We start from the raw sequence: 24,642 nt of genomic DNA, 5'->3' as shown, positions 1-24,642 counted from the left end.
ATTTGCACAGCAAACTTTAATGCCAGGACAGTTTTAGACAAGGATTCTACAGACTTCACTGCTCCTTATGGCAGACATGCTGTTTACACAGGCTCATAAACCTTCAGCAAAAGCTTCTAAGACTGCCTTCAGGTTTAAATCATGGGGTATTTTTAGCATTCAGCGGTGACCAGTGCACTCCCCTTTTAATGCTGGAAGGTTATGAAGTTGCTGTAGTTGGAAGTCTCGCCAAATACTAGCATGAATAATCAGACGGTTCAGAGAAGGCTCCTGTTCAGCGTTACTCCCAGTAACAGGAGGGCAACCGTGACAGTTTGCTAGTAATGTAACAGCTAGGTTTGTAATTAAATGATACCATTGTCACTTTGTCAATAGACACCTCTAGTATCTACAGGGTACCTCTAAGCTTGATCAATAAAATCCAAAATAAATCCAATATATTTCATGAGCTCAGAAAGCCTACAATTATTGCAAAGGTCTTTAAGGAGCTGCATGTAGTACACACGCCTGTTCATCCTCATGAGAGGAAAAATCAATGCGCATGTTTTTGTTGTACTCACCCAACTCTTTGAAGACATCAGGACAGGGAGGAGAAACCAGAGTTCAGTACAGTAATTTCACTTCCTGCTCAGATGCTTTTTTTTAAGTCTTGCATTCATAGCGACTTATTTTAAAAATGTCGTTTAATTGTTGAAAGTTCTCTCTGCTTACTCCAAACAGCACAGCTACTAAATGCCTTCTGGTGTCCCCCCGCCCCCTGTCATATTTTTCACATGCATGGCTTCTGTGTGAAAGGTGCTAGATAAAAATTGGGACTGAGAAGAGAAAGACCTTCTAAGACAAGGGGGTCAAGTGTTTTTGTTTATTTGTGTAGGAGATTTTGCCAACGTACCTTTAAGCCAAGGAAGAAATCACCGGTTTGCATGTGGCAGTTTTTGCTGTGGTCTCCCCAGGTCTTCTGATCCCTGACGGGTTCTCTCTCTTGTATAAAACAGTTGAATGAATGGCAGGAATATTGGCAAGCTCTGCGGCTTGTTTTTCATGCCTAGCCTGTTGGGCACCTCCGAATGAGTTTGTGAGCTTTCCTAAGGAAACCTAAAGGGGTTTATTTGTCAGAGCTAGAATCTCTTGTGAACAGCTCACTAAAGCTTTAGTGAAGATGCACGGGTAGAAAAATGTAGCTGTTTTATTGCCGGCTTTTGTTCAGCAGAAACAAGCAAATAGAGAATTTTGAAAGGGCATCTCTGATGTCAGTAGGAGATTTTGGTTTTGGCTATGGTTGGTCTGCACTAGATGTCTTTGGAAGTTGGTAGGATTTTGTGAGACCAGAGGGCAGAGCTTATAGAGGCATTCATGTTGTAGGACTAATTGGGGATCCTGGGTGCCCTGTTAAAGTAACCCTTGTCATCATTTATGCTAAAGATGATACCCTCCTGGCAGTTCGCCACAGTACAGCTCAGATGCATCTGCTTTTAACCCTTTTCCGTTTATCACTGAAAGTCTGACAGTGCGCTGCGTAAACACCTTGAGCACCACGGCATTCCGTGATTTCAGTTTCTAGAAGAAGCCTCTTTTCTGACAGTGGGGTGGCCTGTGCTTATTAATCATCTGGCTACTGAGTTACTACATTGGATTAAAGTAAATAAAGAGAGAACACATCAAATCTATGCAGAATCCTTTATCCTAATATGTCCTGATGAGGCCAGTTTCCTTTTCTCTCGCTCATTTTTATCCCATTTACTATAACAAAGATTGTTGATTTTAAAGACATATGGTTACTGTAATATCTTTTTAGTCAGGTAGATTAAATGAGTAGCCATAAAAATGAATCATATTTATCTGCTTTATGCACATGTTGAGATAATCTATTCTTAGTATCAGTTTGGTTAAGTTTTGCATTTCTCTTCTGGAACCAGTGAGAGTAAATAGCTGAAAGAGGAAGAGAATGCTAATAATTTTCTAGTCAAAGGTAATTTGAGAATTGGATACAAACAGGAAAAGTTTAATATTAACAAAATGGTGTAGGAAGCGTGAAGGTGGCTTCCTCTGAAAGTAAACTGGAGTGGATTACGTTTGTATATCACTCACAGCAGATCAGACACAACACACTTCTCTCTCATCAGCATTATTATTTGATCAGAAGGGTAGTCCTGCAGTCATGGATTTTGGAAAATGCACCATTAAAGTTAGAGCAGTATTCAAGGTATCTTAGGACCAAGTTCACCTTCTATTTAAATAATTCTCTTACAACTTTAAAAAAAAAGAGGAGAGAGAGGATGTATATATTCTCTTTGTGTGCTTATGCCTCTATTTCTCTGCCCTCTCTGCCTTGGAAGCAGAGTCTCCCTTTCTCTCACTGTTGTGAAGATTTATTTTCATGGCTTAGCCCCCGCCCCACCACCACCGCAGACTGTATTTCTGAATACTGTTGGTTTGTATCTCTTTTTTTTCCCCCCGTTTTTTTGATAGGAACTATGTTACCGGTTTTCTGCGTAGTGGAACATTATGAAAACGCCATCGAATATGATTGTAAGGAGGAGCATGCAGAATTCGTGTTGGTGAGAAAGGATATGCTTTTCAACCAGCTGATAGAAATGGCACTGCTGTCTTTGGGTTACTCGCATAGCTCTGCTGCCCAGGCCAAAGGTGAGTAATGACATGCCGAGTTGGAAAAATGGCTTGCCATCCTTTGTTTACCTTGCAGAGAAGGCACTGAATATTTTCATTCCAAGCACTGTGTAGCCCGTGTTTTATCTTAGTTCCTTATAGACTGTGGCTTTAAAAAATTGGCTTAATTCAGTTTGGTTTAGTTAACACACATTTTGCTCATGTGGAATGTCGAGGTAGATTTTTTTTTTAAATTACTTCAGCTGAATCATTAGTATGCTTATTGACCTTAATAATCTCCTCCACTGAGGACCCACAAGGAAGTGAGGAGCGTATTTGAGCAGATGGACTGTTGAGAGTCAATTTGCATTTATGACTGAATATCTAGTTCTGTTTCTTTTATTCTGTTTCTGATGGTTTTATGGGCTGTAAAGTATTTTTCAATGCTGATTCCCACTGCAATAGAGAATCTTATCTAAATTGTAAAGCCATTTAGAACTGGTTCAGCTATGTCTTATTAGAACTTCCTGTAAGTTAGGAAAATGTAGCCTTATGCATAGGTTTTATTGATGGGGCTTTATTTCCAAAATAATAAACAACCCTACTGTCATTTACATAATTTCACAATTTGGAAAGCTAAACTGTGAAAATTTTCATTGACCTGCCTTTTAGAGGGAAGGGAATCATTCAAACAGAAATAACAATGTGGCTTGCAGTGGGGGCCATAAAAAAAAAAAAAAACTTTTTACTAGGTTGTTATCTGCAGGGTAAAATATTTAGTAACATATTCTCTTTATCTGGAATAGGGCTAATCCAGGTTGGAAAGTGGAATCCAGTTCCACTGTCTTATGTGACAGATGCCCCTGATGCTACAGTAGCAGATATGCTTCAAGACGTGTATCATGTGGTCACATTGAAAATTCAGTTACACAGGTGAGTCAAGACAGCAATTCCAGGGTGAAAAGATCTACTTACCTGGTCTTCTGAAATAAAGCATCTCTGGCCAACCTTAAACTGTTATTCACCCTGTGACTCAGAACAGTTCGTCCAGATTGATTTTGTTACCTCACTCCTGCTATTTTTCCCCTAACTTCAGTGTATAATTGAAAAGCAGCCCCCCCCCCAAAATTTGTAGGTTCATGAAGACTATCACAAGACAACACTTTCTACATTTAGTCAATTAAATGATGCATTACAAGAAGGCATTTTACATAAAGTTTACTTAAGAGAAAAATATTTTTGCATATCATGAACAGTGCCATCTGTGTACATTTTGTGAAAGAATGCCTTCTTCACTATCGCCGCGATCTTTTTTATTTATATATATATATTTGTAACCTTTTGATTCGTCTGAACAGAGTAGCGAAAGAAAATCCGTTAATGCTTTTCACGGTGGATCGTGAGAAAGCAGTACACCTTAAATTGTCTTTCCAAGCGCATCAGAGCAGGAAGGTAGAAGTAACATGAAAAAATAGCCACCACAGGCAGCTGATGTATAATTCATGCATCGATACAGCAGATGTGTTGTATAAAGTAATTAACTAATCGGAACAATCAGGAGACCGAGAGCAATCTCCAGATGCATCTGTTTGATGCGCAAAATGAAATCTGTCTGTCTTAAAGGAATGTTCTGCAACGGGATGCAATCTTGTAATAATCCCCTTTCTAATCTATGTCTCAAATAGTTGTCCCAAACTGGAAGACTTGCCTCCAGAACAATGGTCGCACACCACAGTAAGGAATGCTCTGAAGGACTTACTGAAAGATATGAATCAGAGTTCGTTGGCCAAGGAGTGCCCCCTTTCACAGGTATTTAGCATAGCACGTAATAAATAATAAAACATCATGGGCAGCCCCGATTGGAGGTTTGATGGGGCTCCACGGTCTAAAGCAACTGGTATCTGAAGCAAGAATCTGCCAGAAATGTAAAGTAACTTGACCACTAGTGACCTTTTAAAATATGCTCAATTCATTCTGAACAGTGCCTTTACGCTTTTTCTCCCTTGGGGAAAAGAACGAAGGACTATTTACAGGAAAAACTGTTCAGCAGAAGACCACTCTAGCTAGTTTTTAAATTCCTCTTCCGAGTGCCCTGAGCGTGGTAGCTACCTTCTCCTGAGCACCTTTATTTAAGAAGCAGTAAAGGTGTGGTACAGCCTCCACGAAGCTTCGGTGAGTGGGAATGACAGCATAAGTGTCACAGTATCAAACTTGGCGATGCCATCTGAATTAAATAAGAGTACCATTCTAGGATACCGTGTTTATTACAAAAACTGAAAAGAGAGCATTTAGTAAAAATAGTTATAAAAACAAGAATAGAAATCTGTTACCTGTGACGAAAGGTTGAGTAGTTACTATTTGTTCAGGATTTTGAAACCAGTTATGTGGCATTGTTTTACTTTTGTGTGTGTGAAATCTTAAATGTTTTTTGAGATGCATATCATACCAGCAGATATTTTTGAAATGAGACTTAGATTTACTGTTGTACTTGATTTTGTAGAGTGAATTTTGGTGGAGGGCATCCAAAACTCTAGGTAGAGACTGCTGCTGTTTCAAAATTTAAAGCCAAACATCGTTTTGATAATACTCAGCTAATTGCAAATAAAAAAGAAAAAGAGTGCTGTGAACCTGTTTTTAATGGGCTGCTTGTGTGGTCACCACGTAAGTGTGTTATAATGCCTTCCCTCAGTGCCCAAGACCCTTTTGGGAGCATTCCATGATGCAGTAGAGCGCTAGTCTAGCTAGACTTTTACTGAATTTTTGAGTTCTTAGTTTAATTAGAGTTTAAAATGTAATTCTGAATATTAGTCTGTCAGTCATTTGACCTTGAACTGTGTGACTCTGCTGTAAACATTTCTGCAATTCAGATAAGGCCCTAGTCTCAAAATGTATTTCTGAATGTGATGCTCATGAAGATACTGGGTATCTACGAAAGGAAGTTTGTGGGCTTTTCTGCTCCTGTTTTAGGGAAACTCCATGCATCTTAAAGTTTGTTAACATTGTAGTCCAACAGCTTTACTTTGATATTTGTTAACAATTTTAAAATGAAGCCAATGAATTAAGTTTAGAATTAACAATGACTTTCTGTATTCCCCTAAAGTAAGCTGTAGTCACAGGTAAAATAGTCTCTGTATTGTTAAGTGTCCATTTCTTGAAATTCAGAGCAAAATATTTTTGACATTTCAGTTACACCTTCAGCTAATCTCCTTCTATACTCCCTCTCTTGCCCTGGGAGTAGAGAGGGTGTGAATTTATAACCATTGAATAAAAGTGATTTAAATTAATTAAGTACAGTTAAGTCAATAGCATGATATAATGAAGCAGGGGTGGCTCTTGTATCTGGGACTTTGGGTTTTTCACATAACTGCAGTTAGCATGTTATTTAGTTACCTGACATTTGAAATTTTGGAATGTCTTAGAAATAAGCTTTTTTTTTTTTTTGACTCAGAGTTGAAACATATATAAATACCCTACATAGGAATCCAATAAATCCATGTTACTAAATATCCCATTAATTTAGAAAATAAATTTAAGCAAAGACTTAAGGCATTTCCTCTAAGATGGAGAAAAGGCCCTTAGTACAAATATTTATTGATATAGGCAGTGAGAACTAATTGTTAAATGACATCAACATTCAGCCAATAAACTCCACCTCACTGTAGCTTATAAATATAATTGTGAATTTAACTTATTGTTATCATGGGAAATGAATTGAATGCAGACAATTAGTAACATTAAACAGAATGGCAAAAAAAAAAAATTGGAGACTTGATTTTGGAGTCCTCCATTGTTGCATTTCTGTATCAAGACCTTCAGAAGAAACCAGGGGCCACATGTAGCTGGAGGTCCCACTGTGAGGATGTAAGTGGTAGAGCTGGGCTGTAACTTCAACATCAGTTATAACTATAATCTTACTTTCTTTTTTTAAGAAAAAATTGTGCATAGTTTAGCAGTGACAGCAGTTATTTGAAATTAATTTAATATTTCATATTACGAGGAAAATTTCACTTGTTCTGTAAATGAAGGAGCTGCGTTTTGCTGCATCATCTCCTATTTCTTTCTTTAGAACGAATCCATGAATCTCATACTTAGCTCAGAATGTTTTAATTATGAACAGTTTTCCATTTGTTTATTATTTTGTCTTCCCTCTAAAGTTATTAAAGATGAGAAACGCAGACTCCATAAGGCCTAAGCCCAAAATATATGCTGAGCGTGACGAAACTACTTTCTTCTGTGGTTGAGATTTGGTGATGAAGATGCTGTGGTGAAAAATGCCTAGCAAATAAATATTGCTTCGGTCCTATCCAAAGTGGGACCTAACACCAAGAAATGCTAAGTATTAAGGCTTGTTTTTCTCCTTCATGGAATTTTGATTTGTTTGTGTGAGAACTTTTAGCCTAAAATTCAACATACGCATTTTGATATACATTCAGGTTTTGCTTTGTTTAATATGATAAAATACTCTAGTAGCAAGTTGGCTACTGTCTTAGTTATCTAGTGCTGCTGTAACAGAAATGACCACAAGTGGATGGCTTTTAACAAAGAGACATTTACTTCCTCACAGTAAAGTAGGCTAAAAGTCCAAATTCAGGGCATCAGCTCCAGTCAGGAAGGCTTTCTCTCTCTGTCAGCCTTCTCATCAATGTTCCCCCCCACCCCCCACCCCCATAACATGACTAGGAGCTTCTCCGTGCAGGGACTCCAGGTCCAAAGGACGAGCTCTGCTCCTGGCACTGCTTTCTTGGTGGTATGAGGTCCCCCACCGTCTGCTCGCTTCCCTTTCCTTTTATCTCTTGTAAGGTAAAAGGTGGCACAGGCCACACCCCAAGGAAACTCCCTTTATATTGGATCAAGGATATGACCTTAGTAAGGGTGTTACAATCCCACCCTAATCCTCTTTAATGTAAAATTATAATCACGAAATGGAGGACAACCACACAATACTGGGAATCATGGCCCAGCCAAATTGATACACACATTTTTGAGGGACATAATTCAATCCATGACAGCTACCAAAAAACAAAACCCATTTCAATTGAGTCAATTCCAACTCATAGTGACCCTATAGGACAGAGGAGAACTGCACCATAGGGTTTCCAAGGAGCAGCTGGTGGATTCAAACTGCTGACCTTTTGGTTAGCAGCCTGAACTCTTAACCACTGTGCCACCAGGGCTCCAAGAATGGCTACAGGGCCCCTAAATATTATGCTTAGCTGGAAGCCCACCCTGTGTGCAAATAGACTTCCACTACAGAGCAGAGGCCAGGAGCACTACTTGAAGAGGAAGCCACAAGGCGCTTGCAGGGGGTGTTTGGCCAGCCCTGTCTCCAAAGTCCTTAGGAACTGTCTCCAAAACTTGCTAAGCAAATGTCCGGTTTTTCTTGGATTCTTAGAACTAGAAAGGATTACCTTCCCTGACTCCTCATTTGACAGGTGAAGGAGCCAGTGTCTTTAGAGATTAAAGTCAAAATACTGGTTAGTGACTGACCCTCGAGTCGTGATTTGCTAAATCTATGTCCTTGGAGTCCTGATAGCACAGTGGTTAAGAGCTACGATTGCTAACCAAAAGGTCAGCAGTTTGAATCCACTAGCTGCTCCTTGGAAATACTATGGGGCAGTTCTACCCTCTCCTATAGGGTCGCTATGAGTCAGAATCAACTCAACAGCAATGGGTATATGTCCTTTCCTAATGATAACTTTTAAAGTAAGCGTTGATTGTAAAATGAATACTTTTTTTTTTTTTTTGGTACAATAATGTTTTCTTTAATAATATTTGTAAGGTTTTTTCCAGCTGCAGAAATTCCATAAGTGGGCATGTGGTGTGATTTACAACTCATACCTTTATTTCTGTTATTGCTTTTCTATCATAAATCTGCCCAAATAGATCGACATGCATTTATTAAGTTCTTTGTACCACGTGTTTATTTTTGTAAAATGGTTCCAAGACACAAGAAATGCTTAGCTCATTATAGATTTGAGGTTGGCTGTTTTGTTGTTATTTTTTGCTTTTTTCAGTGGATGTGGTTAGATGAGTTGGATATTGTATTCTAAGGAGAAAATAAAGTCTGACTTGAGGACAAGAAAGCCTTTAGTCATGAAAATCTTGAGGGTATGGATTTGGGAGATAAATTGGGAGTGAAAAAATAAACATGTTGCTTTACACTAAAATATTTAATTTTGATGCTGAGTTTTCCCTGAAGTTTTGGAAATTGAATTTAAACACTGGATAAATATATATTCAGTCTGTTTCAGGGATAGATTTATTTTTTAAAAAATATCGTAAGTAAAAGGTCATTTAGCACTTCTACCAGTGCAATGTCTTCCTTCTAAAAATGTTTAGGTAAAATATTCCTGAGAGATTGTAATCTGATACGTGTGTTTTTTAACCAACACACACACACACACAAACGTACGTAAGTATGTATGCATACATGAACATACATCAAACAGCTTTCACATTTTTAAAACACTGATTAGTTTCTATTTCACTTCCCACTTAGCGAAAAAGTATCTCCAAGCCCAAATCCTATATAAAATCCTATATAGATCTATATTCATGTATTCATTCAAAACCGTCTTGGCAGTGTACCGTGTGCCAGGCATCCTATTTTCTATGTGGTAAGGAGGATGACACGTCTTAAAATTTGAAATATTAGTAGTTAACTTTCATCTACTGCTTTTGATGTACCATAAATTCTTCTATCACTCTAGATGGTACATGGCTTTTTATCCCCATTTTCCAGTGCGGCACACGAGGCATAGAAAGGTTAACTGAGCGCCCATGTGGTTACATAGCTCGTGAAGGAGCAGTGCAGGAGTTCATACCCAGAGCCTGTGAGCTTAACCAGGAATCCCACTTGGTTGTATATATGTAGATAAAGGAAATTAAAAAAAAAAAAAAAAGTCTTTCACAAATTAATTTCATGTCTTTTATAAAATTACTTTGGTTTCTCTGAAGTACTTGTTGTTTTCTTTTTGTTTATTCTGACTACTAGAATTTTTCTTTAATATGTGTTTTGTTTTTGTGTCTCTGATTTTGTTGTTTGTACATTGATTTATTTCTAAAGTACTCCTATTTTGTGACTCCTATTTAGGGCGGGAGAAGGTGATTTAGATCCCAGGGCCTGCCTTCTGGGATAATCTGGCCTTTGGAAGTTGAGTGTAGAGCCCTGTGGCACTCACTTCTCTCCCCCATCCCGTGAGAGCAATCAAGATCTCTAGGTATAATCATGCCAACAGTCAGTTGTCTGAACCCCAGGAGAATGTTAGGCATTTTCATTGGAAACAGACGGGGGTTGCGTTCCTCCATCTACTTGAAAGTGTACACCTTAGTCATTTGACTGGCCTGATCTGATGGATACAACTGACAACTCCATTTAAAAATAGAGAGTGTTCCATTTGAGATATGCTTGTAGGATTTTGTACTTGCCCCTTCCCAGTATAAAATTATAAATCTTGTTGTTAAATATCAAGTATTTTGAGGAAAAGCCCCATGTGGGATCTTTTCTTCTTAAAAGTACAAAACTTTTCCTAGTCCTTATCCCACTGACCGTGGGAATCTGAGATTACGATTATCTATGACTGAAGTACTTGCTGTTAATCAGGTATTATTATGTTATTATGACTTCCAGCAGTTGTATTAATGGCAAGATTCATAAAGGAAATGATAATCCAGTCTTATGTGGGCAGTTGTGTGAATTGTTAAACTTATACCAAATATTTTTTCTGCCCCCTTCTTTGAGCCAGTTGTAGTGACATCATCCTAGTCCCTTTTTCAACATAGACAGTGAGATGTTTGCTGTGTGTTAATATTAAATATATTTAATCCACAATAGAAGTGCCCACCAAATTGCAAGTTTTCCCTTTTGCATCTAATATATCAGGCTCGTTTTTAGCTGATTTAGAAGCCATCAGAATTTTACTATAGTTTGATGTTAGCTCTCGGTAACCTCTCAAATGCATTAATCAAAAAAGCCAAACTTAATAAAGCATCTGACTTAAAGTGGATTGATCCCAAATATTTTATAGCCACTGTCTTTTCACAGTGATAAAACGTAAAAGGGTTTAAGCCAGGCCCATTTAGAGAGTGCTTCACATTGTGTAAGTACTTCATTTTCACTTAATAGATTTTTACCTATGCTTTGTTTTAGATCTGAACAGGTTTCCTTTGACCTCAAAATCACTAAAGCAAGGGAAATTACCACATTACGAGAGCATTCCCCCTCTTTTTTTTTTCTGATGCACAGAATAATAAATACTGCCAAGGCTTAGGGGTAGACATGGGCAGGCAGAAAGCCTGTTAGATGCTATTTTCTAATTGTTCAAAAAAAGTCATCGAAAGCGTGCTAATCAAACTGATTTTCTTGCTAAAACGGAACTAGTTGGTGAGTGCTTTTTTGAGTGTCTTTTTTTGCAGTTAGTATTTAAATTTCAGGGTGAGCTCTATCTAGATTGGCTTTCTAAACCTGCTTTATTTCACAAACAAAACTCCTAAATTCAGAATAATCCAAACAAACATAAACGCACCCAATTCCCCCCTCCCCCATTGGAAACTGGTTGATTGTAACGTGCTCTGAGTATAAAAAACGTGAAAGGTCCTTTAACATAACAGGAGAGAGCTTCAGCCGCTTCACTCCCTGGCACTGCTGCTCATTGCCAATTGAAGGAAGGAACGCTCTGGCTGTTGGGACTTTTAAATCTAGACTTAAAAGTTATTTGTTCTGTTTAGCATTTTTAAAATGATTCTATTAGGAATTGTATGTGCCTCAGTTGTAATTTTAACTCATAATGATTGTAAAGCACCCTGGGATGCTTGCATGAAGGGCGCTACAGGAATATAAGATTGTATTGTGTGCTAATATGCAGTATTATTACGGGGTGCTGGAGTTTCATCACAGCCAATCCATGAAGTTGCAGAATTCCTCATTGTAGGGAAGGTGGCTGACCTCTTTAATAGTCTTCTCTTTCTCTCCTTACTGTTAATCTTTATCCTCTTCAGTCATCTTTTTCTTTACTTTCTTCTTTTTAAAAAAAATATTATTTATCATGCTTTTTTGGGGGAGGGGTATCACAGTTATTTTCCCATAGACATGCTAATCAAATTTAGCTTTCTCAGAGGAGTTAAAGATGGAAACGAGGTGATAGGTTGAAAGTTAAGAAAAGATTCCAGCTTTAATTGCTAGCATTATTTGAGATCACATTCTTATCTGGATATCCAGAGATAGTACTTCATCACTGGGGACCACACACTGCCCCAAAGCTTGTTAATTTTAGTGACATTCTAACATTTGTTCTGAGGTGATTCAGAAAGTTGGGACTAAATCGAAACAAGCATTAACTTTATGAAGAGTCACAATGTTATTTCCCGTGTGTTGCAGCTCCTGGCTTTGATAACATACAGTAGGGCTTGATTTCTTTTTCTTTCTTAGTGCAACTATTTCTTGAAATAATGCATTTCTTCAACAACTTTGTTCAGTCACTCTCTCTTCGCATGCTATTGCTATTTGCCATCACTTTAATTAGTGAGCTAGCCGCATTGCACTGGAGCGAAGAATGTAAACTCTGTCATTGCCAGCTGTGTGGTCTTGGCCAAGTGACTCTCCATGCCTCAGTTTCCACATCTCTAAAATGGGCTGGTAATAGACCAACTCTTCAGGATTACGATGAGAATTAAATGAGTTAATACTTATAAAGCATTTAGAACTAGAATAGTGCACAGTTTTAAAGTGTATGATTACTGTAGTTGTTCTTCTAAAATGTGAGGTTGGCGAATTTGAAATTGCACTGATAGGTGCCACATGGTCTAAGAAACTTTTTTTGCTACGTGGAAGATTTTGATACAAGCTTCACTTTCTTATGGAAACAATTGAAAACTTTTCATTTGTGAAAAAATTAAAAGATGGTATTATAACTCATTCTCATCTTTAAGGGGCACTTTTAACACCTCCCTTAGGATTATTATGAAGTTCCAATGTGTTATAAAATGCAGATTAGAGAGACCTAAGCCTTGTCTTTTTAAATAAGCCCGTTTGCAAGTTTAGCAAATATGATACCTCAGACTAGACAATGTCAGTGAGGATAAGGATGCCTCATGGGACTGTTCAGGTTGTAGGTGAGCTTTTCTTAATACCCTTTCCTTTAACTCCCCTCACCCCCACTCCTCAGCACTCAAAGCTCTGTCCTTCCTTTATGCATCCATCCTAACACTTTCCACATTGCTCTGAAATCATCTGTGACCTAACTGGGTCCACTGTGTGCACTGTAATTGACTGTCCCAAAGGGTCTGAGTTTTTTATTCGCCATCACGGTCATAGATCCTGGCACATGATAGGATCTCAGTAATTATTTGTTAAACGGAAACAGCCTCGTAGGATTTGCAGTATATTTATTTCATGAACCAATAAACTGTTCTAGTAGTTTTATTATTAGTAGTTTATAGTCTTATCTATACTCTTACCTTATAAAATATCGTTCCCATTATACTTTGAAATTTTAGTTTACATAATCAAGAATAAATTACTTCTGGATTATTCAGATATTTTAAGCTGCCCCCTGTTTTTTTCATGTACTGCAATGTACCTGAATGTATGTACAAATGTACATGTTTCTAAGCAAAACAGTAGTTTTGGAGGTACAAGGGACCCAGGGATCTAAAAAATGCTATAAGAGACCTAATTATTCACCCTTAAGCACAGACTTTTAACAACATATTTCTAGCATGTTTATGCACATATTTTATTTTTCTTCCACAACTGAACGTGTATTTCAGCCTGGGTAATAATTTTCATCTTGCCTCAATTTTGTTACATTTGAGACCTATAGTTCTTTTACTGTCACTTCCATTTGTCCATTTTCTTCTCATATTTAAAAATAAAATAAAAAGGGAAAATTTCAGTAAACAGAGTCAAATGATTTATAGGCAGAGGTGTTGGTGCCGCCAAAATGGAAATGCTAACAGTCAGTGCCACCCCAACGTAGCTCACGATGTCCATCCCTCAGTTGATGTTCTAAAGTCCACACTTGGCATAGGAGGCAATGTTTAGGGCTATAAACATATAATGTTTAAAAGTCAAACCTGTAAAAGTCCAGAATCGCCTGAATTTAGAGAAAGGTGTGAGTATAGATAACATTTCAGCCTTTCCAGAACAGGCCTTAGGGACTTGGTGGGTCCACCCTGCTGCTTGGGCTCCAGCTCAGCCTTCGAGCACACCCCTCCACTGAGGGATGGAGCCCCTTATCTCATAACGTGCAGCGTACCCCCACACATTTCTACCATCTCACCGCAGCTCCTAAGCAAGTGATTCCCAGTGTGTGGCATTTTTCCTACACTTTACAAAGGATTTTCCTAATGTTGATAGCTGGAGATGAAGCCAGATAATTTTATTTTTCTCTACGACCTAATCTAAAGGTGATATTGGTTTATATTTGTTTGGTAGACATGGGAAGCCTTGGCTAATGGCTAACAATGAACTAATAAAACATAGAAATTCAGATCTCCTCTGGAGGTTTGGATCAGATCTGGGTAGGTTCCATAGACCATAGTCCATAGTGGTTTGTGTGGTCCCTGAAATTACAAGCCAGTTCCGGTAGTATATATGGGGAGCTCTTCCATAGGTTTCGTGCAGCTCCCAAAGGGCGTTCTGTGGCCCTCTAAAAAGCTAAAAGCCAGGATTGTTACTCCCTTCGATTTTTTAGGGAATGTGGGTTAAAATCGAATAGGGTTCATATAAAGAAGCAATGCAAAGAGGGACTATAAAATTTGTAAAGAGTTACAGAGCCTAATTCTACTATCTACTTTTGGGAACATGAATTGTTCAAACTATGTTCTTGTTTTCAGTTTGCGATTTGAAGTTTTTTTCAAAAATCCCATATTTAAAACCTTCGGAACATAAAGACAAATTTGGCATCTTCTTCCTCCTATTTCTAAGCACAAATACTAGAAATTTTAGTCTCCGTAAAGAAGGAGGTATTCAGCCATATGAGGACATCAGCTAGAAAATAAGCAACCATCCCCCTCAAATGTGCAAGTTGGTCCAGAGTACCCAAGAATTCAGAACCTTAGGAAACAGTTTTTGCTATGAAATCAGATAAAACTGACTGCATTCGGTTTTTTTCTAATGTAAAATTTGTGATAATTCTACTTGGATTAGCCTAATGTTTAACTTAATAATGATGAGTATAATTTTAATAATCATATTACAAGTGAAATGCCAAAGGGGCTTTAACCTTCCTAAAAAGGAAATTTTCACTGAGGACGTTTGCACAGTGACTGCCTGCAAATGGATGATGTGGATTACAAATGAATCTTCTTTAGTTGTTAAAGAAGACCCTATAGGACCTCTAATTAGGAAGGCGCATAGATTTCATAGACTCTAAAGCTGTTAGAAGGGACCTCAGAGATTATCTGGTTGAATTCCCATCATATTGCAGATGAACAAATGTAGGCCTCTTTGTAGTTAATGTGAAATATTACATGCCCTCAGAAATAATACACCTTTTAACAAATATTTTTTAATTTAAGCTTTTTACTAATGTATTCAATTGGTTTGAATAAGAAGATTTCAGTATAGTAAAAGATCTAGCTAGGTACTTACTTCTGCAAAAGGACAGAACAGAGAATCTGGCTAAAAGATATCTGGGGCTTATTTAAAATTAATTATATGGAAAAGTCAGATGAACTGTGGGCCAGCATTTTCTTAAAAAATTATGAATTGGATGTTTAAGTAATTAAATAAAATCTGTGTGCTTTGAAATGATCACATTTTCATCTTTAGGAAATACAGTAAGAAAATTAAAAGAGAATTGGATGTGTTCTCTTTGTGCTTCCTTTTGTATTCCTTGGAAGCTTTGTACTGAGTTTCCATTTTTAGTGCTGTGCCTGGGTTACTTTGTGTGAAAACGCCATTTTTAGCCACTGGGATTGATTAAGATGGCAAGAGCCATAACTCTGACGATTGGAGTTTAAGTAAAATTTAGAAGTGATTACTGTAGTCTCTTCTCAACAAATTGAGATTCTGAATATGCCGCAGTTGTATCTCCCAAGAGGAATAGCTTAGAAAGCAATAGACAATCCAGAGGGAAAGATTTGAGAAACATAAGCTAACAAGCAACAACAGGATATTGCACTTAGAAATCCTACCATTTGCTCCTCCTGAGTGCAAGCCCATTTCCCTTCTTTCCCACCCCTAAATAACAGATGGGGACTACCTGTTAATTTTCAGCAAATTCATTCCATGTCAGTATCTTATGTCTTTTAGAGTTTTTTTGCAGTACTTGGTATCTTTTAGGATTTAAAGAAAGCCCCGTTTACTGAGAATCCCTATTAAAATTGAATCTAAAATTTAAGCTTGACCTTTTGAGCTTTCCACGTGCATATAAGAAAAATGCAGGCCGTAGGTACACACTGCAGTAATAATCGAGGCCATAAGTAGACAAGAAATGGAGAAGGGAGGGAGACAAGAGTGGATGAAGTTGTACTTTTCAAAAAATAAAAATAAAAAAGAACAGAGAGCCAGTAGTTTGACAGATTGTTCCATAAATGCTCATTTTATTGGAAATTATAAAAAGATGCTTAATGCCTCTGTCATTAATACAATACATAAAAAGGTTACTGTCAAGATTCATGTTCCAGTCCTGAAAATTAACTGTATGGCTTTTTACTTCACTCTTCATAGACCGAGAAGTTAAAGGTTTTTGTATATGTGTACTGCATGTGCAGACATTTATTTCAGAATAACAATTATTTTATACTTTATGCCAAAGACCTTAGCAATGATGTGCTTTCATTTAAAACATAGACATTGTATCTCTATATATTATATACACGTATATGTATGTATATAATTATAAACACAGTAGAACCGGGGATGTACCCTTATAGAATTAAACCTGTGTAAGGTTATTTCCCTTGCTGTCTCTGTAGGGTATTCGAATTCAAAACATACATTCCTTCCTACAGAAAAAGATATTCAGATTCCTTAGTTGAAATTAATTAGCATTCAGAAACCAGATAGCATGTTTTTGGGTATTCATGAGATCTCTGTTTGAAAAAAATGTTTTTAACTTGTAGAAATGTGTTGCAACACACAGATGGGAAGAAAAAGGAAAAAAAATCTCTTTAGCAAGCACTGTGTGTAAAAGGAATATTACATTTTGCACGCTCCTGATTGCTCTGTGTAAACAGTTTTTGACATCTGTCTTTATAGTTTTCGAGGAGAGGAAGACTTTGTTAAAAGAATCATTTTTATACAGCAGTCACCATTTCAGTCTTGCTTTACCTGTATTATGAAAGCAGATGGTCTACATGTCTTTTGAATATTTATAACTATCAAAAACAATCTCTTGCTATTCACCCTTAGGCTTATGAGATGTCAGGACTGTTCTGGTTGAAAAAAATCATCTTGGGTGTTTACAGAAAGAGGATTACATTAAGCTGAAATGACTATACATTTTCCAGTTTAATATTTGTCCATCAGCTGTTTAATCGTATTTAGATAATTGTGTAAATAAGATGTTGTAGCCCTTGCCCTCTCTATTGATAGAGCTTGAAAGCTTTAAACATGATGAACCACCATTTTGTAGATGCTGTTGCTACCTCCTCCCACCTCAGTTAAACAATCAGCAAGTCCTTAGTAAGTTTTGATCATGATATCATAGAATCACTTAAAAAAAAAAAATAGTGCACAAAAAGCCACTACGGAGATGATATGAAATGCTGGGGAACTGCTGGCTGCTGGTACAGGCTGTGTAGTTTATTAGGGTATATTGTCATATGCAAATATGGTACAGCACTCCAATTACCCTTTAAAGATGACATGGCGCTCTCTCTATTCTCCACCAGCTTGCAGAGCTTTGAGGGTATTTTGGAAAACTTTTGGTATCGTGGGGGTTAACTGTTTTTGACTGGAAGCTGAGCAATCAGAGATAACAGATTTTGCTGTGGTTGGTTGATTTGGCAGAAAAGCATGAACAGTTTTGGTTTAAATGATTGAATAACCTGATTAGCATTGTTTTCGGGTGGGTTTTTTGTTGTTGTTAAAGGCACAACAAAGCAATTTTAAGGGTAATCAGATCACTGCCTTTCCCCAGTGGATGAACCTTTTTTTTGAAAAGGTGTCACCTCTCCTCAGACCACTTCATGGGCTACTAGGATGACCAAGTGAAAAAAAATAAAAGGATTTCCCTTCAGTTTCTAAGTATGTTATAAATATACAGCTACAGTGTATGTTCTTTTCTATCAGGAGTTTGAAAGAATAAAATATTTTGAAAAACGATATAACCTCCACCAATTCCTTGTTGTTGATTTTTTTTTTTATTTCGAATAAGAGACCTGCATTATTTTAGAGCAAAGGTTCAGAATGTTCTAACTATATCTAAGTCAGGCTTTAGAAAAATTCCACCCTTACCTTTTCACAATTAGAAAGGTTATAAATAATGTATTTGGCTGAAAAGGAAGCTCAGCCTGTGGCAGATGGTATCATTCTAGAGTACTGGGGTTTCTGTGAAGATGGCATTCTTTCAGATCGGAACTTAGGCAGACTCTCAGAAAGAACCGAAGCTCCTCACAGGGAGTAGACATGTGCTTTATGGATCTTAGAAAAGCTTACAACTTGGCTCCTAGGATGAGAATATTGTGTCACACTGGGGTTATGAGACCCACAGCCAATTTCTGCCGACTTTAAATTCTATTTCCCAACACTGAAAAGCTGTGGCCTATTTATTGATCGGGGCAGTGTGTAGCATTTGAACTTGGGATGTTAGCCGACTGAGTTTTTGTCAGCCGGATTAGGTTATTTATGTTTTACACAGACTGGCCATTGAACAGGAAAACTTGCAATGCAAGTTGTGCCTTTTTCAAAGGGCTTTGGAGAGCGTATATAAATAGACACAGAGAGAGAGCTGGAATAACATAACCACCAAGCACTGCGACTTCCGAGACATCTGTATGGATGTATTTTGAAAAACCTGGGAAGGGATCTCTTGCAAATTAATGAACGAAGGTTCTTGAAACTATGATTTCTTTTGTGACAGCTAAAAGTGATGGATTTCAAAGATTCATATGACAATTGAGCTGTACCCACCTTTGACCTTTCAGGAAAAAAAGTTTTTTTCTGGTGATCTGCAGTAATGACTTAATTCAGTGACCCTTTATTGATCTCCTAATACATACCCAGCTCTGTGATGAGCCCAGGCCACACTGAGATAAGACCCATGGCTCACAGTCCAGTAGAAAATAAACAGCATGACAAGTGCTGTGGTATGCTGTTACAGGATGCTATTGGTAGGTAGTACTATATGCAGGATACTATATGCAGGTGGAGCCCTGGTGGCACAGTGGTTAAGAGCCACAGCTGCTAACCAAAAGGTCGGCAGTTCGAATCCACCTTGGAAATCCTATGGGGTAGTTCTGCTCTGTCCTATATGTAGGGTCACTATGAGTTGGAATCGACTCAATGGCAACGGGTTTATATGCAGGTGGTGCTATATGCAGGATGTTTGGGTAGTCAAGAAAGGCCTTGCAGAAGCAGGGATAACCAATATATATCCTGAAGGATGAGCAACTGTAAGATAGCCATGGGACAGGGCAGGGATCAGGCATCCAACTCAGAAGAGTGGTGTGTGTCTTCTTTAATCTCAGCTACCAGATGCATGCCAGCTTCCAAACATGCCAACAAAATGGAATATTGGAACAAATGGAAATACTCTTTTCCTTGGTGTAATCCCTTGTTATCCCTTGGCCCAACTTAAAACTTAATAATATATTACACTCTTTGCTCTTCATAAGGAAATTTATTTGACTTAAAATACAGCATTTGAAAATTTTATCTGATGCTCTTCTGTTATTTAAAGCACACTCTTTCCACCAAGCTGAAATGTAATATAATAAAAGCCCAGTGAGGAGGAGGAGGCAGAGGGTAGTCAGAGTAATTAACATCTATTGAGCCTATACTTGGTATGTTCCAGGCTCTGTGCTAATTGCATCACATGTATTATTTTATTTATTATCTGTCTCTCCTAGTGGAATATAAGCTCCATGAGAATAGATAGTGTGTCTCTTCAAGTCATTGTTTTTTAGTGACTAGCCCAGTACTTGGCACAGAGTAGGAGATCAATAAATATATACTGAGTGAATGAAAATGACAAAACGAATAGATTCTCAGAACAACTCCATGAGGTGAGTGCTCCTATCATTCCCATTTAACACGGGGAACTGGGACATAGTGATCAGTTAATTTGCCCAAAGTTACACCACCAACGTGTGACACGTCTTAGACTTGAACGCAGCTTTGTTTGATTCCATTTCATCAAATGAACATTTAGTTTGTATTTAATATATGCTAGGCGCTGGGCTGAAAAATAGTATGGAACCCAAGACCTGCATGAACTCACAACCTAGTGCAATCTTTTTAAACCAATGTCTGTGTTTTTGGTTGACATTAAGAATCCCAAGCTCTCGCCTTAAGAACCTGGGACTTAGTCTGCCCTCTGCAAACCCCACCACCTGGGAAAATTTTGACAGAATTGAATTTCTGTTATTTGTATTATCTAAACTGAAAGCTTTTCTCATTTTCCAAATTCAAGATTACAGTACTAAGTATAATCTTTTAGATGCCATGTGCCACCACAAGATTCTGAAATCTTTCTTTCCTGCCCTTGAAACTCATCAGTCTAATTCAGATGCCATACCTGAGCTTTAGTAGGGATTTCACCACAGGGGAAAAAGCCTCATTCAGTGGCTATGTGAGAGTGTAGTTGTACAGGTTACTGCAGGTTGCTCCAATAAAAATAGAGGTGACCCCACATTACTTGAATTATGGACTATTTCCCAATCCCCCCAAAACACAGAAAGACACAAGAAGTCATTTGAGCGTGCACCATACCTGTGGATTACCTTTTGATTTTTGTCTTGCTTAAGCTAATATTGCGGAATCCTGCTGGTGCGATGGTTAAAATGTTCTGCTGCTAACCAAAAGTTTGGCGGTTCGAACCCACCAACCACTTCATGGGAGACAGATGTGGCAGTCTGCTTCCTTAAAAGATTTACAGCCTTGGAAACCCTATGGGGCAGTTCTGTTCTGTCCTGTAGGGTCAATATGAGTCATAATCAACTAGATGGCAGTGAAGTTTTGGTTTTTTTGGTAGGCTAATATTTACATTAATCAGAGTTCCTTAAACACATCCTATTTGACAGATTAGAAAGCATCAGAGAGTCACTTAAGGACAGAAGCCTACCAATTTAGGGTTAAACAAGGGTAGTAGGAAGCTTTGCTGATCATGCACGTATGGGTATTATTTTCCACATATGGATAATAATGAACTATATAGCACCATTACACACATAGGATCTAGTTTTATAAAACTATTTCAGCCTTTTTTTTTTTTTTTTAACACGCCATGGTTTCTTCTTCCTTTTTTTCCCTCATATCTTTTTCATTCTTGGTGTTCTGAATCACCCTAAATTGAAATTCTGTTTATATGTATCTGTCTTCCTAACAGATGGTAAGCTTCTTATGGGCAGAGGCTCTGTCTCATTTGTTTTTGTATCCCATAGTAGCTGTGGAACAAAGAGCAAATTTCATATATTAGACTGTTGGCAAAACTGAGGTAGAGTGGATGTTTGTCAAAAACTTAAGCAAAATTTAGATATTCCATAATTTCTACATCTAAAATGTATATGAACTATTAGCATTTAAGGAACTGCCAAAATGTCTAGGTATAAGGGTAATAATTTTTAAAATATTGAATCAAAGTGGAAGAACATCAACTGCCATCCATTTGCAGAATCACCACTATCCATCAGCCATCTCAATAGTTTTATTAGTGTCCGACTTTATTGATCCATTATTACAACCGAGTAAGTGTGATTGAAGCTGACGGATTGCTAACTGGATCAGGCCATCTTCTGGCTCTGGTTCTGGCAACCTTGCTAAGTATCTTTTTGTACTGTGGACTATGGGAGGCTCTTAGGGAAATTGCCAGCTATTGGATTAATGGCAGAGCATTGTGAGCACGTTAAGAATGTCTTTTTAGAGAAATAAAATGTGAAAAGGACGATAAAGTAGGAAGTGTCAAAAAAAAAAATCGCAGCGTCTCTTTGGAGCTATTGCTATGTTTTACATAAATACTATACTCTAGCATGCTTTCTCTGAAAGTTTTTCAGAGATCCCCAAAATATACATATTATTGAAATGTGTGCATGTTATAAAGTTAACATTGGTAATGGGTTTCAAGGGAAATCAACAATAATCAAAAGCACTCTAAATTATACGTAGCTTAAAAAAGATAATGATATAAAAATACATTTGTCCCCAAACTGGCTTTTCTGGTTGTTCACTGCCTTCCAGAACAATGCCACCTTCTGTAAACTTTTCACCACAGACCAACTGAAGTCTGAAATATAAGTTCCTGTGTTTCTTCACTTAGGGGTGGGAGATCGATTGATGTTCCAAAATTTAATTATTCCTAAGACTCAATAGGAATATAATATAATTCTACTGGAGAGTGTGGGCATTATAGTTAAAACGAATCATGAGTTATGTCACTGAAATTACCATAACCAAAACTGGCTGGGAAGAAAATATTTACTGAAAATGAGCTTTAAAAGTTTCCTAGTAATACACCAAAATCATTACCTTTCTTCTTCTTCTTTTTTTTTTTTTTTTTGAGTTGTAGACTATTTTTATTTCCAGGGCTTTTGTTTAAAGCAGGATGAAGACAAGGGACAAAATAGGTCATTTTCTTCTTTTGTGGTATCCTGGAGAAAATTTAGTACACATGAAATGTATATATTTTAACTTGTTAAGGTCAGTTTAAAATTTAAAATTCAAGCTTTACTATAGATGAAGCTAACACTAAAATTGCAAAACCGTTTTTCCTCCGACAGAGGATCTCTGTGAGTAGTTTGTTTCTTCTTCAGTGTGGTCAACTTTTGAACAGTATTAATGCACCTCCAAAGCATATCCAAATAAAAGGAATGGAAAGTGCAAGCTGTGTTTCCCGATTTTTAACGTGCATTGTGAATCCCCTGAGGATCTTGGTAAAATGCAGGTCCTGAATGAATAAGTCTGGGGTAGGCCCAAGATTCTGCATTTCTAACAAGAATCTAGATGTTGCTGATATTGCTGATCTCTGGACCATACTTCGCGTAGCTAGTCTGTACAGTACAGTTGCTAAACCTCAAAGTTGCATTTATTTATAAATTGCAATCATAAACTCATCTTCACATATTTAAATTTATTGGAATAGGTGAGAGTTTGTCAGCCTCGAAATCGATGACACGGGTAGAGATTCCATAAATGCTAGAGCCAAGTCTGTGGGTTGATAGCTTTATGCTGGTCTCAGTGGACTTTCTACTTAAATAAGCATTTGATGATCTACTTAGTGAATTTTAAGAAGTTGAGGCTTTAGGCTAAAGAGTGAGACAAAAATATATTGGTACTCAGTTGATTAAAAAAAAAAAAAAATACCGTTTCCACAATTGCAATAATGTCTGTGTTCCATCTTGTGCCACTATGTATTACAAATGTTCTCCCTCCCTCTTCATGCAGAGTATGATTTCTTCCATTGTGAACAGCACTTACTATGCAAATGTCTCAGCGGCAAAATGTCAAGAATTTGGAAGGTGGTACAAACATTTCAAGAAGACAAAAGATATGATGGGTAAGCAGAAAACCCTTGCAGCGGTGGCTACATACCATTACTTGTCGTTTGGGGGTTTATCAAAGTCACATCTAAAGCCAGGTCTTTTGATTGCCCCATTAGAGATCAATTTAGAATGTTTCTTTGGGGGTGTGGGGGTGGGTATGAGTATAATGAGATAATTAAATTCAATAAATGTTTGTGTTTAAATCAGCTGAACTGACTTGGTTGTCAGACATGCAGGAAATCGAGGCGTGAGGAGGGGAGCTGTCATGTTTTAACATCTCAGTAAAGACCTAACCAGGCCTTGAATAACTAATATTAGCTGTGATTTCTCGCAGAGGTAAATCATGCCTTTAGGTTTTTGTTGTTGAGAGACAGAGAAAGTGCCCGTTTTTACACCCAATTTTTAAGGAAAAATACAGTTTCCACAATTGAAATCATGTGATTTTTATGACTCTAATCCCCTCTCCCCCCCATGCATAAAGACATTGATGGGCTCACTGCTTCGCCAGCCATACCAAAAAAAATCATTGCATCATTTTTAAACTGTTAATCTCGGTATTGTCCCCTGATATATCCTATCTTAACATATAATTTAGGTCAGTATTTGTTACACTGGAAATACGTTAAAATTATCTGCAGTGTAAAATGACAGATAAAAGTTGTGTGTTTTACCTAAGCATTTAGATTATGACATTTCCTCCCTAGTGAGTTTGTTAGTGTTTGAAAAAGTATACACTGTGATTAAGGGTAGTGTTTTAATTTCTATTAATGTTTCCTTTCTCATACTCGTACCTTCCAAATAATGTCTTTTAACATAATATTGGAATGGGATATTTAATATGCATAGCATTATGCTCTGCTTTGAATCTATTTCTGTTTACCTGCATTACATTCAATAACAACGATAACTTTTCAGAAAGGTTTTAAGAGACAAGATAACCTGAAACTTGAGCATGTTTTAGCTTTTAATATTTGAACAAAAACCATCCATCTACCAGAACAGATTCCTTGCCTTTTATAGCTTAAGGCTGTAATGGAGACAATGCATCATTTTTGGAATAATTGCTTGAATTACTATTCTCCATGAATGGCCCACTTGGGCTGATATCACTAGTAGAAATTGAAGGCTTCTTCACCCAATTCTTAGTTATATTTTGCAGATATCAGTGACTATAGCAATATGAGAAGTTCTTCTAAATATAAAACCTGAATATTTAATGAAAAGAGAAATGATGATTAAAACCAGAGCCAAGGTCTATACATGGCAAGTATGTTGTGCTATTTGGAAAGAGTTACCTCTCTCTACGTACAGCTCCATGCTTAGCCTTTCCAGTCAAGAGCATCAAACCAGTCTCTTCATTGCAGCAGCAAAGAATTTGACACACTTAGAGCT

At 37.4% G+C, this 24,642-nt stretch overlaps 1 protein-coding gene across 5 annotated transcripts in view; it reads left to right on the top strand.

Annotated features, from left to right (window-relative positions):
- Positions 1-24,642, top strand: part of SATB1 (SATB homeobox 1) — a 104,932-nt gene that overhangs the window by 26,491 nt on the left and 53,799 nt on the right. For all 5 annotated transcript variants that reach the window (XM_023739557.1, XM_004385285.2, XM_004385284.2 and 2 more), the window contains 4 exons: positions 2,470-2,646; positions 3,414-3,540; positions 4,293-4,416; positions 23,153-23,264. In XM_023739557.1, the coding sequence (XP_023595325.1) occupies positions 2,470-2,646; positions 3,414-3,540; positions 4,293-4,416; positions 23,153-23,264 (540 nt within the window). The remainder of the gene's footprint in view (positions 1-2,469; positions 2,647-3,413; positions 3,541-4,292; positions 4,417-23,152; positions 23,265-24,642) is intronic.

This window comes from Trichechus manatus, unplaced genomic scaffold (assembly GCF_000243295.1).
Source record: "Trichechus manatus latirostris isolate Lorelei unplaced genomic scaffold, TriManLat1.0 scaffold00136, whole genome shotgun sequence".
In the NCBI taxonomy this organism is placed as follows: Eukaryota; Metazoa; Chordata; class Mammalia; order Sirenia; family Trichechidae; genus Trichechus; species Trichechus manatus.
Note: the sequence above shows the minus strand (reverse complement) of the source record. Positions and strands in the feature narration are given on the sequence as shown.